Genomic DNA, 14,913 nt, shown 5'->3' with positions numbered 1-14,913 from the left:
CAATATCCTCTTTCATCTATATCAATCTTGTCACATATTTCAAACTATTTTTCAATAAAGTTAGTCAAATCACGCCGAAGAAATCAACGCCATACTCTTGACAAGTTTATGTGAAAGATTTTTTTTTGGATTTAGATAGAACTTTAAAGGGACTAACTACACGACTATATCCCTGAGCTGACTGCAGATTGTTTACCGCATTCTGTTCGGCCGTTTGGTTGCATTCTTGCTCGTTTTTTAAAAATCGCTTGAGCACAACAAGAATGTTCCTTAAATATACTTATTGGACAGTATTTAAGTAGCAGGCAAGGCAGAAATCAATCAGGAAAAAAAATCACCATTGCTTTTTATTCACTGCTTTGGATAAACAACGCCTTGAAATCAATTAAAACTGCCAGGTTACTGGGCACAATGATTAACTGAATGTCATGCTTTTTGTTATTATTTTTAATGGTAAGTGAGATTGGGAATGAATTATATGTTATCTACTGAAGGCAACCTTATCGGCGTTTTACAATGCTTCCTTAGTCTTTACAAATCGCGTGAAGGGAACAAAGGTATATGTGGAAATTGCACGTGAACAATACAATTGGCATAGCTTTTGTCTGTATATTATCGTGCAATAAATATTACTGTATTCTGAGTACTGTATACAGCTATTCGCCGTGGCTACTATGGCAATAGAGTGGACGCAGTGTTAGTTTATTTGATTGGGGCACTTTAATGATTTGTTTATAATTGTATTTTGTTCAGGTTAGATTGGATTTAAGGACTGTTGCTACAACTATCAAGCTCACATTTTGCACCAGGAAAAGTTGCCATGCATTGTTATCTGTGTCAATCAAGGTCTTGAATCCAATTGAGTTAATCAAATGACTATTACGTTACAAATTACCTTTGATTTTGCCTACTTTGACCACAACCTAAGGTCCACGGTAAAGTACGTATGTACCCCCTCCCTTTAGAACAAATCTATAAAAACATACTTATTCGGTGCAAACAGAATTTATGGAAAATTGTACATCAGGCAACAGGATATTTATTGTTGAATACTTATGTAACCCTCTCCCGTTAACTGCGACATAAATTAATTTATTGAGCATTTACTAATATAAATGTACATTCTGATCTAGCAATGAATGTCTCACGACGCAAAGGTCGTAAAATACTACACACAAGATATAAATTATTGTGCGAAGGAGATAGTGAGTGTATCTTTTGCATACTGAGATGGAACAACACAGACAACCCTGAACAATTGCAGTGTTGTTAATTTAATCCATACTTCAAAGAGGGTAGAATTACAGTATGTATAGTTCTGTTAGTCTGTGGGAGGGTTCTAAGAACACAGCTGAATGAATCCACTTACTTGTTTGTGAAATACTGTCTCACATGTTAATATTAATGGCTGGAAACTCTAGAGAGTGAATCTGAACCCAGACTAATCTTACGTGCAGCTAAAGTCAACTAAGGACTGAGAGATATCCCTGTTAATTTTATGTATTTAAGCAATGAACAGAACAAACTCATCCCTTCTAAATAGGTGTCGTACTTTTAAAGACTATTTTTGATACCGTACTAAGAGAACAGTTGTGGCCTGTTGCTTACTGTCAAATCGCACACATCATTTTATATACACACGTACATTACAGCATTGCATTTACAACGAGTGAGTATTAACGCTTGCAGGTGCTTTCGCAAAGCGCTTCCAAAAACATTTTACGATGGCATGTTAAAGAAAAGACACACGAAAGTGACATGTGTTATCAGTTTACGAGTTGGCGACCTAGGATTGTTATTCCATAAATTATATCTGCAGTTAACCCCTGTAAAGTCTGTCGCGTTTTTAAACACATTAGTAGTGTAATTTATTTCGGTTGTAGTCTGTGGGTGTTCTGCACGTTCTTGTTTATCAGTATGTCGGTTAAATTCACATGAGAAATATGACCACTGCGTTAAAGTAATGGTGGCACGCAACAGCGTGGGTAGTGACATTGCTCTTACAACAAGCAACTGTTAACTTCTTGTTATCAATAGATCGTTGTTTACGAATCAATGAGAAAGCAGAGGAAGGAAGGAGTCTGACAGGCCAGAAAGAGATAGAAAAATATGGTGGAGTGACGAATGACAGAAATCAACCAATAAAATAATGGGTTTGTGAAAGGCATTTAATCATCTGTAGTATAGACCGTACCAAACGTTATGACACTAAGGGCAAATTAACAATGTTTGGTGCTTTTTAATGAATGGTGGACTAAAATGAAATCATTGCAATACAACATTTATCAAATACAAATGAAATAATGTGAAAGGTAAAATATTCCAATTTACCCACCTTATGGACTAATCTGTAAACCATAAAGAAACGTTCCTCGTCAGTGTTCCTAATAAGAACTTTTTAAAATAAAATTACATGGATTAAAATATCTATTTTAAAGGAAAATATGATCTTAAATTATACATTAAGATCGTATACACATTTCTTACCAAATATATATAGTGAATATTATAACGCTTGGAGAATATTAAGCCTTTTAGATGCAATATGAATTCTGACATCATTGCCAACAATTTCGCCAGACAATAACACAGTTTTTCTTATAAACCGAAAGGAATAACCAACACCTACGCGAAACAAAACTTGCCTCTGTTGAATGGTGCATTAAGGATACAACTGTTTTTATCGGGGAGACGTGTGCCACGAACCCAGAATGCAGAATTTTACGACAAAGAACGTAGCTTTAAATTAATATATATATATATATATGTATATATATTGCAAAGGCTGACTGAAAATGTGAAACTCCCAAGTTTGCTCATTATGTATCTGCATAACCTGATCTGTTTGGGTTTGTGACTATCAAAGAAGACACGAACACAATACCTCTATTCGCGCTCTTTCATATTGGCTTGAATAAGTAGAAACACATTATAAACAAACAGTGCTAAACCGCCAGGAAGTGTTGAATTCAGTTTACTGATAGTCTATTAATTACCCCATCCATTGAAAAGAAACATGTATCTGTTCAATAATTAAGGGCGTGCAATCAAGCGTATGGGGATTTTATGTGAATCCAGCCTTACAAGGCATGAGGTAATGGAGCGGCGGATTGCTATGAGGACATGGCTTGCATGATGTGGCCATTAACAGACAACATTGGCTTTGTAGGCAAGTCGTTGTGGTTTACCACCAGTAAGTACTGGAATGGGAAGAAAGACAAATACTAAACACACGCCACAAAGCTTTCAGAAGGCTGTCCTCGATTGCGTTTCACCTACCTGTATTTATCTCCATACATTATAATGGTGCAGAGTAACATTCTAGTTCTCTCCTGAAATTTACATTTGCGAGTCATCATGCCTGGCCTGTTTATTGATTAGTTATATTTGTATTTCCCGTGGACTTCGCCATCTCCTTTTTCACATTCATCGAATATCCTACATTCTCGTCCGTTGTTCTGTACCATCCAACACCTCATTTCCAAATGTTCCCCTAGATTTCCAGTTTATGACCTTTTTACTTTTTCCATTCTCTGTCTCCCATATTTGGTGACTTGACGCCTTAACACTATTCCTCTGTTGGATTGTTAAGAAGATGTTGTACAGACTTCGGTTTCCTTAATTTGAACCCCATGTTTCGCACCATTTAATTTACTTTAGCTGCATTAATAACAACATATTCCACTTTCTAGTCCCACTGCATCAGTTCACAATATTACTTATACTCTTAAAATTCGCAATATTTTGTTTCTTTTTAACAATGGCACTAGCCTACTTGATAATTTGACGTAATTCGAGCAGTTGCTGGTATCCTACCAGATAGAGTGAGAAGCTGAAATTAGAATTTTGAACTGGAAATACAATAATGCTTTGAAAGAGTAATAAGAGATAATAAAACACCGGGAAATCGGAAGCAATTTCCTTAAAAATAACCAAGCCTGGAAAAACAGAAACAGGAAACCAATTCATTATAATTATAACGCAAGCACAGTGTTTAATGAGTACTTAGCTTGGTGCTTTAGACTGAACGGACAGGCGCTATACTGGGCTATAGCAGCTCAGAAGGAGGAAGTTAGCCCCAGATATTATTTCTGAAATGCGTTTCACACTGATCGCATTGTGAACAAAATCCAAATTTACAGGTATTTTGAGTGTTCCACTATAGGAAGGGAACTTTCTTAAGGCTGTTGGTTGGGGTTTGTTCATATTTGCTTTGTTTTTAATGTATTAAAATCAATACAATCAATTGGAGCATTAGGGTTTTACAAATAGTCAGGATTTTATTTCCCTATGACCTTTTGTAACAATTCATAGAAAGACAAGTGGGAATAAATAAATCGATCACAGAAGTAAGTATATATTAAGACATATTAATCGATGACAGATACATATCATGCTGCGTTGATCAAGGACAGCTACAAAGAGGCGCGTGTTCCGCCAAGCCCCGTACAGTACAACCATCGTACCTCCGGCTACTCAAATCATAAATCTTCATTTTATTTTTGCAATCAATAATACGGGGCAAACCTTTAGAATGACATTTATTTCATTGTAGGCAGCAAGCACTTGTAGCGGGGAAACTTTCCAGGAACCTTTGATAACTGCTTTAAAAGGTGGCTACTTGAAAGGAAACTGATTAAATGATATTTTTCTGTTGTGATTTTTGGATTTCATATTGCGGTCCTCGTACGCAAAATTCTCATACAATTCATACCACATAGCGTTCGTTTCGATACCTGTTAACTATTTTACTACAGTGGGACTCAGAATGACGTAAAGTGAATTAGTAATAAGTTTAAGGAACAATACGAAACATTCAATTTGCAAGTACTATTCATTCAAACATTTTTGAACAGATTATATCAATCAGTGTTCTTAATTCAGACAATTAAATAAAGATGGAACAATACACATAAATAATCAGGTATCACCTTTTATGTTACATCCCCATAAAATGAATTATGTGTTAGAGACTGTTTATTGCTATGCAATTACTCAGATATTACTGTATGATATAAAGGTGTGGCAATCATTTCTGCTTGGCTGGTTTATAGTAGGAAACCAAACTGCTTCACAGCAAAATGTCAGAGGCGCCTGTTGGTACTCCGATTGTCATTTGTTCCATTGTTTGCTAAATGGTGTTTACCAAAACTTTTGAATTGTGTCATTTATTTGTTGTTATTAGTAACGCAAATTTGGACTTCTTGCTTTTTGCCACATGTGGTGGTTGAGGGTTGGGGCGATGCAAATACCTGATATTCGCAAAGGACTTTTGAAGGGCATGCGCCTAGTCAGGCATGGAATGGTGCAGTAAATGGGAATTTAAGAAAGACAACACATGCAGACAATTAGCAAAATAATGGGACAAATTCGAAGTAGCATTAAATATTGTGGAATCAATGTACATACACACACGGACAACATGCACTGGCAGAACTTATACTGTGTCTTATATACAGCATATACTATAAAAGATTCAAACAGGTAATAGTGCCAAGATGATTAATAATAATAAGATGCCACAATAATAATAAGCAAAAAATATATGAACTACCTGGAAATGTTGTCTAGCTCGATATTTGTAGAAGAATCACAAGAATATAATTTGGGTAACTAATCATCCTGGATAACTGCAAAGTCATGGAAGAAAAGTTGAGAAAAATAAATGCATGATTCAAAGGTTAAGTCAGTTAAGTTAATAAAGTGACCAGTCAGAATGTTCTATAAATATTGCGGTTCTAGAAGGCTACATGGACAATCAGAGTTGTTTATTATAGGTATGACAAGACTGTCACGAAATAAACGGCGTTGCATCTAGTCGCTTCAGAAAAGCTGTTCTTTTTTCTTTTCTGTTAAAAAAAACTACCTTTTAATTTTATAGAAATATTAAGAAAGATTTGTGAGTAATATAAAATATCCAGACGTACTGACTATATAAGTAAACGAGCAACAACCATAACAAATGTAGCAAACGTTCTTAACTCTATTTGATGGTTTAGCTTTGTCACGTACCGCTATTTTGATCTGTTTGTAATAATCTATTTCTAATCATCTTATTTCTTTGCAATTTTAAGTCAACTAACTGCGTGTGAATTGCTCAGGTAGGTTCATATACAATAAGTATCACAAACAGAAAGGTGCATTAAACAAGAGAACAGTGTATAACAGTGTTTGTATATCTTTTGTTTTTTTTTACATTTAGCATACATTTAATTTGATGCTCTAATTAATATTTAACCTCATTTGCCAAATCCATAGCACTGAAGTCTACAAGTTCATATTAAACATCTGACTTAGACAATCGAGAATTGCCACTTGTGCAATAATTATTCCTGTTAGTTTCTCTATGTCGAAATACAATAGTCTAATATACCATTATTTTTTCCAAACAACCTCAAGCTTCTGTCAAATAAAGATTTTTTTCTGTAGTTCATTTTGTGTTGCGAGTCGTAGACCTTTCAGAAAGATTGATCCGTCCTTATATAGCAATCTACATTCATCTAGGATGAATGGTAAATCTTATTTCAGTCAAACGATCTAATCGTATTATATTTCACTAACAAATTATATTTCTAACTATTCACAACCTACACATGGTCATATATTATTTGTCCCGATTTTAGAAATGTCACAATCACCAACATTTATAGATGACTACGTTTTTAAAAAAATGCAAATCAGTAAAGGTGACGCAAAATGTACTTGAATCCCTGGTAAGGAGATACAATGATAGGTGCCGGCGGCAAGAGAAACATTAGGCAGAGCATTTTATGATGCAAGAGAGAATGTCGACTTAGTTGGGTTTCGTTAGATTGAAACATCGACAGTTATGTTGCATAAAGCCCAACAAAAAGAAAATCACAGTAAGATAGTCCATGTGATGTCTGGTGTTGCGATCTTGTATATTACCCTTTCCTCCTATCGTAAAGCAAGATGAAAACATAACATTCTGTCATGCCACATTTCTACACTCCCAAACAAGTCCACTTTGGTGAATAGGTTTAAAACTGAAAAATATAATGAAATATTTTGGTACATCTTCCTTCCATCCGTCGGTTTAAATAATTGCCCTGCGTTTATCTGTGTGTAGTTCGATACACGAATATGCGTTTAAAATACAGATTATAAAAGACAAAATCAAATTTGAGAAAACTTGCATATATTATTCTAACGTCTATTGTTTATGTGTGATGTCGCACGGATGCACTTTGTACAAATATTCCTAACCCTTAGTTTTATCTGTGAAGGCGTATACGTTTTACAGGCATATAAAGTTTCAATTACTGGCCGCATAAAAAATAATCTCCTATCTAGTCTGTAAATTGGTTGTTCGTAATTTATAGTTATGTGCACCAAAGTAAACAATAACAATGTGCTCTGGATATATTTCCATCAATACAGCATATGATGATTATTGTAAGTCGGAGTTTACAATTGATAGAATACTGTAAAATACTAATATATAACACGATTTAGGCTAAATTTACGCTGAAATTGTAGAATCAGTTTATAAATTCCTTTTGGAACCAATTATAACACAATTTCTAAAAGCAAACCACAATTCGAATATGTGATGTGTCACCAATACTCCCTTACTAAGAAGCGAGTTTAAACACTGCACATAATCACAATTAACATTCCTACATAAATCCTCCGGAGGGGTTGAGGGAGGGGGGAACGTGGGGGCAGCTCATTGCAATTCTTTAATGAACAGTTATGGAGTTTTCATGCCATATGAGGGGGGGGGGGGAGGGGGAGGGGGAGGGGGGAAACAAGTGCCTAGTTTCCTTAAGTTTCGGAGTCAAAACTTGAGCAGAGCAACATTGTGGGAAGTGCGGGCTGGAGGGGGGAGGTTCCCGCTGCGCCGCTCCGTTGAAAACGGGCGAATTGCCTCAACGGCGCATCTGCCAATCACCCCAAAGTCTCCAATCCCGGCCCTGCCATCTCTGAACTATATTTCCCCACTGTGTCGCCCAACTGCTCTATGTTCTGCCAATCGCTTGAGGACAGAGTGAGAAAGGCAGAGTTAAGAGTGCTCAAAAAAAAAGTACTTTGACTGCGCTCAATAATATATTTTCAGGCTTTGTTTTTTTTTGGGGGGGGGGGTGGGAAAGAGAAAAAAAAACTGTACCACCAACTAGCGTGGATGGACTGATTTGTGTAGTTATGGAAGCCGCGTTAAGCAAGCGGAATCCGGCATTGAGATTAGCGGATTTGGCAGCAAACCAACACCATCCCCATCAGAATATGACAGGCTTCCCGGGGCTGAGTAGCCATACACACATCCACCCTGGGGAGATGAGCAACGACCCCGGCGTGGCTCTCACCCCTTTTGGGCCCGAGCACATGGCTCAGTCCAGTGCTCTCAAACTCAGTCCATCTCAGCACATGGCTGGACATCCCGAAGCCCAGACAGCGGCGATTTTCGGCTCTGCGCAGAACTCGGTCAGCTACTCAGCGGGCCACCCCCATTCAGGCTACGCGAGCGCCAGGGACTACATCCTCAGGAGAGACCTCTCAGCATCTGCCATGCATGGACTGACCGATCCGCATCCATCTTCTTCTTCCCATCACCATCACCACCACCACCACCATGGCATGTTTCTGTCCACAACAGGTAGCTACGGACACCCGGAGGTCTTTCCCGGGCTCCATGAGCAGGCTGCACCGGGATCCCACCACACTTTAAATGGACAGATGCGTTTGGGTTTGCCGGGGGACATCTATAGGCCAGAGCATTTCAGCCACAGAGCCGAGCACTACCCGGCCTCTTCCCTGCACAGTTATAACTCCATGAACTTAAACGTTAACCTGGCAGCGGCTCACCACGGAGCCGGTGCCTTTTTTAGGTATATGAGACAGCCCATCAAGCAAGAGTTAATCTGCAAATGGATTGACCAGGAAGAGACTTCAAAGAAACCTTGTTCCAAAACTTTCAGCACCATGCATGAGTTGGTAAACCATGTCACGGTGGAGCATGTCGGCGGACCTGAGCAGAGTGTTCACATTTGTTACTGGGAGGAATGCCCCAGAGAAGGCAAACCATTCAAGGCGAAATACAAACTGGTAAATCATATCAGAGTTCACACAGGCGAAAAACCTTTCCCCTGCCCTTTCCCTGGCTGCGGTAAAGTATTCGCACGCTCGGAAAACTTGAAGATACATAAAAGGACTCACACAGGTTGGTATTTCTAAACACTTTTCACTTTGTTTCTAAGTCCCTCAACAAGTATATGTCGGACTGTTAAGTTAAAAAAAAAGCTTTTTCATTCCTGATTTGTGAATCTAACGAGTATCTCAGAAGCACGTTCGTGAAAAAAACATACTTTTTAAAAATCCGTTCACAAATTGTAGAATGTGAAATTAAAGCAACTCAGTTTCATTTGAAAGATTCTGGAGAAGCGACTTTTGAATGTAAGCAAACAGGCAGGGTATATTTGCAAACGAGTGTAAAGCTGCGGCTTCCCTTTGTTTCCTGCCCGGGAATTTCGGGTCAAAATGTCATAAATTTAAAATGAAGCGACCAGCGCGATTATTGGGGGGATGCTCCCGGGACTGGTTTTGGAAGCGAAATCTCCAATGGATGTCAGATATTTCAATCCAACTTCAAATTAAGAATGATCAGGGGTGAAGTGAAAGGCAGCAATTATACATTTGAATAGAAGGGATTTCAACGCAGTCCCGGGGAAGGTTTGGGGAACAGGAAGGGGACCGTGCTTATGGTTGAGATATGTTATTTAAGAGTCTCCGAGAAAAACTCACAGACAGCACGCTACTGTTCGGCTTAATAACTAGAATAATATAGATTTTGTGACCAATCGGTAGTAAACAGGCCACACGAACGATCACCGCACCCGAATCCCCCGAGGGTGCGCCTTATCTGACAACTTGAACAAAGTTCACGACGGATCTCTAGTATATCGTTGTAGTTCCTGGCGAAATAAAGCAACCTGGTCAGAATTTATTGTTGCAGACAGATATTATCCCTTGGAGAATGTTTATTGACGTATGGTTTACTTAATTGTTTCCACTGATTTATAGTGTGCTGTCACAGGGTATAAACAGATAGTGTTACACCTATTCGTTTAATGCCTTCTTAATTTGTTGTTTAAATGTTAAAGCAAATGGTCCATGACTGCACTGATTACAGATTTTATCTAAAGAATATGTTGCACAGGTTAGGGAGAAAAAAAACATAGGCGAACTGGGGACTTGTATTCCAACCATGTTGGTAAGGTCCCAATTGGAGGAGATAGAGTCGGTTGCCCGGATCCTCCATCTCTACTCAGGGGGGAGTGTGAAAAGAAATGAACCGTTTTAAAACTTCATTTTATTCAAACTGATTTCTTATATCTCTCCAGAACCACGTTCTAAAGCAGGAATTGTAAATGAAGACCGCACAATTCCTTGGAGTAGCGACAACTCCTGTTTCCTTGTGTCTTTTTTTTTAAGGCCCTTTTCTGGGACTAGTGGGTTTATAAACTGTGGAGCTATAAAATGGCCATTTGCTAACGCTTTTGAAAAGTGACCACTTCGACCTAAAAACGTAGGAGTTCAGGGAGGGAACACCAATTGCTCGCATGATAATCATTTTTTTAATGGGTGATAGGTAACTCTTCTTTTGAGAGTAAAAATAAAACCAAAAAAAACGGTAATTAGCACCACACAGGAAAGCAAAATTACTCTCTTCACTTGGAGCTAGACGGTAATGCTCCCAACAAAAAGCCGGTGTTGCTAAAATTCTGCAAAAGAGTGGGCGCAGTCTCAAGTTCGCCCCATTAACCCAACTTCGCATTTCTAGAGACTGTTTTAAAAGAAAAATACAGATAATATGTAAATGTGATCTCAGGCATAAACACGCACAACAATGGTAATGTAAGCCAAATGTGCTCGAAAAGTTAATTACCATATTCTGTGGTAAAAATTATATTCTGCGTGTTGGGATGAATATGTCTTTCCACCCTATTGGCTTCCGAGTGCAGAATTGACAAGATTGGAAACTCTAACTCTGGTTCAAACTCAGAAGTTGTGTTATCCTTGGGTTTGCTGAGTTTGTGTTGTATTGATACATCTGGTAGAACAGGTTAGCGTGTGTGTTGTCCCGAACTAAGGCACATCCTTAGAAGAGGAATTTTTACTCCATTTCTTCTTTGTATTGATCCATACAAAAAAAAAACGTGGTGTTAATAATGCAACTTATTTAGGACGATTCCTTGGGCCACGAGGAAATCTGACCACCAGACTGCACAGTTTCCATGATGACAGAGGTGTGCTGTCAGATTCAAATAGCTTCTGTTTACTCGCGAAGTCGTGAACGAGGTTATGTTTGAGGGCGAAATCGTTTTTATCAGTCAAGTGCTTTCTGGATCCCAGCTCACGCAAAGTCCAACACGGCAATCAAAGGCTGTCAGTGTCTTTCTCCTAACATGCAGCTCGGGGCCAGAAACTCTAAACTAACCGCCAGGCCAAACACCAGGCGCATTCGAAGTGCTAGCTTATGACCAGCCCGTGGGATTCAGACACTGCAGCGAGCTGCAGTAGTTCGCCAAGCTAAATATAAATGTTTACAGTACACAAATAGCACCAGGCTGGCGAAGGAACTGGAAGGCACCTCTGGTCACTGCATTATTCCAATCCTATCTCAATCCCCGTGTAAGAACATTAGCACGAAATGGTCCGAAAACAGGGACATCATTTTTTTTTTAGATCCCGACAACTGGATGTCAGATTCTGAGATATTCCACGCACCCAGGACTCAATCACATTAAAGAACAGTAAACATTTATTTTTAATGATGCAAAATACGCACTCTTACAAAGATGGCTGCCACTTCTGGTGTTGTTATTCAATTTAACTCCAACCACAGTACTTCGTCCTTTCTCACAATAAGGCTCGAAAGAAATAATAATGTGATATGAATCTGATTTCCATTTAAAAACCTACCCTAAGAATAAACATGTAAGGGAGATTTGTGCTTGACTAGTTTTCAGAAGCTGGTGTATATTTTTGGTGCCACTCATGGTGTTTGAGAAATCTTAATGTAACACGTCTAACCCTTAATATTGTAAATCTAATTAAATTTGCCCAAGTATCAGATTACTAGAGACCGAACTACAGAATGAACAATGAAAGAAACACACTAAGGAAAAAAAAAAGCGAGGCCCAGTATTGATTTTCACAGCCGTCTGACCGGTTTTATTCGACTGGCTACAGATTTTAAACTGATTCTGACGATATAAATATCAAATATTAATATTCTCTTTGCAATCACCTCTTCGGAACGGCCTGAAAGATCGATGTGGACTGTGCGAGAGAATATATAATCATAAATATGACCGTGGAAGTAGTTTAAGAAGTTGCCTTAAAACTTTTTACCAACTAGGTTTGCCAATCATTTCAGCGACAAAAGCAAAATACTGCGGATGCTGGAAATCGGAAATCAAAACAGAAAATGCTGGAGAAGCTCAGCAAGTGAGGCAGCATCTGTGGAGAGAGAAACAGAGTTAATGTTTCACGAACTGGCCAGTTCTGACGAAGGGTCTTCGACCTGAAACGTTAACTCTGTGTTTCTTTCTCCACAGAGGCTGCCTGACTTGCTGAGCTTCTCCAGCGTTTTCTGTTTTTAGATCAGCGACAATTTCACTTTCCATGTTAAATGTTAGGGAATAATACCTGTTAGCTTGGGTTACATTTATACCTTTCCCAATACTCCAGCCTAAGAATGAGGAATTTGGCTAAGATGCGTTTATATGCAAAGATCTGACTTTAGTTTCCATATCGTATTCAGGACCATTTTAGGAAACAGGATTATTTTTTCGCCCTATCCAGGCTCACACCAAACTAAAGGGCAATTAAATTCCTTTTAAAACTGAGTTTTCTATTCGACTTTCTGAATACTGTGTGTGTGTTGTGTGTGTGTGTGTGTGTGTGATACGTTAGAGAGCCCTAAACTCCGCCAGCTGATTACTGTTGTAAAACTTATATATAATATACTTAACCTCTATAACCAGCTAAAATTGTTACAACAAATGTTTGAATTTGTAATAGTCTTCAGAAACCAATAGAAAAATGTTTGAAAAACTTTACTGTGTAAAACCACTTGATTTTGTTCCCTCATTGTGTTTTATTTTTAATTTTCAGGAGAGAAGCCTTTTAAGTGCGAGTTCGATGGCTGTGACAGGAAGTTTGCCAACAGCAGTGACAGGAAGAAGCATTCTCATGTTCATACCAGTGACAAGCCGTACAACTGCAAAGTGAGAGGCTGCGACAAGTCTTACACTCACCCTAGTTCGCTTCGCAAACACATGAAGGTCCATTGCAAATCTCCTCCACCTCCCCCCAGCTCCGGTTACGAGCTCTCAAACACATCCTTGGGGATGGTGTCCCCGGCCTCAGAACCAGTCAGAGACCGCACTGCCAGCGTCTCTTCGCAAGTCACCAACCTCAATGAATGGTACGTCTGCCAGGACAGCGGGGCTGCCAATAGCCTCCACACACCTTCAAGCAATGGCACCTCATCTGACACCGAGGATGAGGAGGTTTACAGGAACTCTGATCCCAGGACTATGCTCTGACATAGGAATGTTGGAGGAGTGTGCATGTGGGTACCTTGAGAGGAGTCAAGAGGGGGTTTGTGGCAATGGTGACCATCACCTAATATCAGCTATGGTCATCTTAAACCAGCTAAGTTCAAGCTTCGTAGGAAAATAACAAGGGCTATGGACTTGGTCCTATGGAGGTTTCTGGCCTATGATCTCATTCTCTGTTTCAGTCAAGATTACAGTGTGAACTTCTAAGTTAAAGAGAATCACAGTTTGATTTATTTTAAGACTGTAAATATCGATTATACGAAATCAAATGTGACTTAAAAACAAATGCAACATATCATCTGACCTACTTCGGACTAGCAATAGTATTTTCTCCCCATCAGAAAACATCTCTGCTTTTTGAAACTGGTGGGTTACACGCCCACCCTTAAACGCCCATAAAAGACAATTCTCCTCAAGAGCTGGAAATGGCTTTTAAGGTCGTGTTCTAAGTCGACTGTCTGAACGAAAGGATATCCCACACTTCTGTGAAATCGTACTGGACAATACCATGCAACCTCTGAAAAAAAAAATCGCCATATTTTTGTGTTCAGCTGAAATCACCCAGTACTAACGGATTCGGTATTGCAACACAAGCAGGGGTATTCCATTTTATGTATCTGCTCAAAATATACACTGTTCAAAGAAGAGCTGGATTAGGACTTTCCTATTATATGTGAAACGAGTCATATATCAGTAAAGCTGAAACTCGCAAGGACTCTATTTGACCCTGTGAAATCAATACCGACAATATATCAACCTTTAAAACCAAGGGCCCTGGGATTCTGTTGAATCAACCTTTGTGTGATCTTCTATCCATCATGGTATAGTCAAAAATATTCATATTTTACTCATAATTATTCAGGCCTTCATACAAACAAACTAAAGAGCACTAATATGTCCTCAGAGGCCCGAAGACGCAAAAATGACAGGCCTGTCCCTGTAGGATTTGTACATAATTGTTGTGGGCTGGGAATCGTTGATGTAATCGTTAGCTATCTTAAGAATTTGTCCGTAAATGCTCTTTTATTTGTAAACTATAATTTATTTGCTGATGTGTAATATGTTTCTGCAATAGTACAGATACACCAAAGAATTATATTATTACGTTTGGTGCAGTATCGTGGTGTTTATGAATCTGTGGTTTGTCAGAACATTTTATTTTCTGCTTACTTGAATGAAATGTGAAATGTGAAAAGGAAAATATGTGATTGTTTTCTTTCTTCCCGGTGCTGCAGTTAATCGTTGTAACTACAGTATTGGTTCATATGTTATTATTACGATGCATGTTGCAGTCATTTTATATTTCCCTTACATTAACAAACAC

The 14,913-nt window shown here is 38.6% G+C and overlaps 1 protein-coding gene across 1 annotated transcript; it reads left to right on the top strand.

The window, feature by feature from the left end:
• Positions 1–8,166: 8,166 nt before the first annotated feature.
• Positions 8,167–13,574, top strand: zic5 (zic family member 5 (odd-paired homolog, Drosophila)). Its single transcript, XM_067985511.1, has 2 exons — positions 8,167–9,181; positions 13,141–13,574. Exons 1-2 carry the CDS (start codon positions 8,167–8,169, stop codon positions 13,572–13,574), a joined length of 1,449 nt encoding a protein of 482 aa, XP_067841612.1.
• Positions 13,575–14,913: the final 1,339 nt, after the last annotated feature.

This window comes from Heptranchias perlo, chromosome 6 (genome assembly GCF_035084215.1).
Source record: "Heptranchias perlo isolate sHepPer1 chromosome 6, sHepPer1.hap1, whole genome shotgun sequence".
In the NCBI taxonomy this organism is placed as follows: domain Eukaryota; kingdom Metazoa; phylum Chordata; class Chondrichthyes; order Hexanchiformes; family Hexanchidae; genus Heptranchias; species Heptranchias perlo.
The sequence above is the reverse complement of the archived record's forward strand: the minus strand, read 5'-3'. Positions and strand labels throughout refer to the sequence as shown.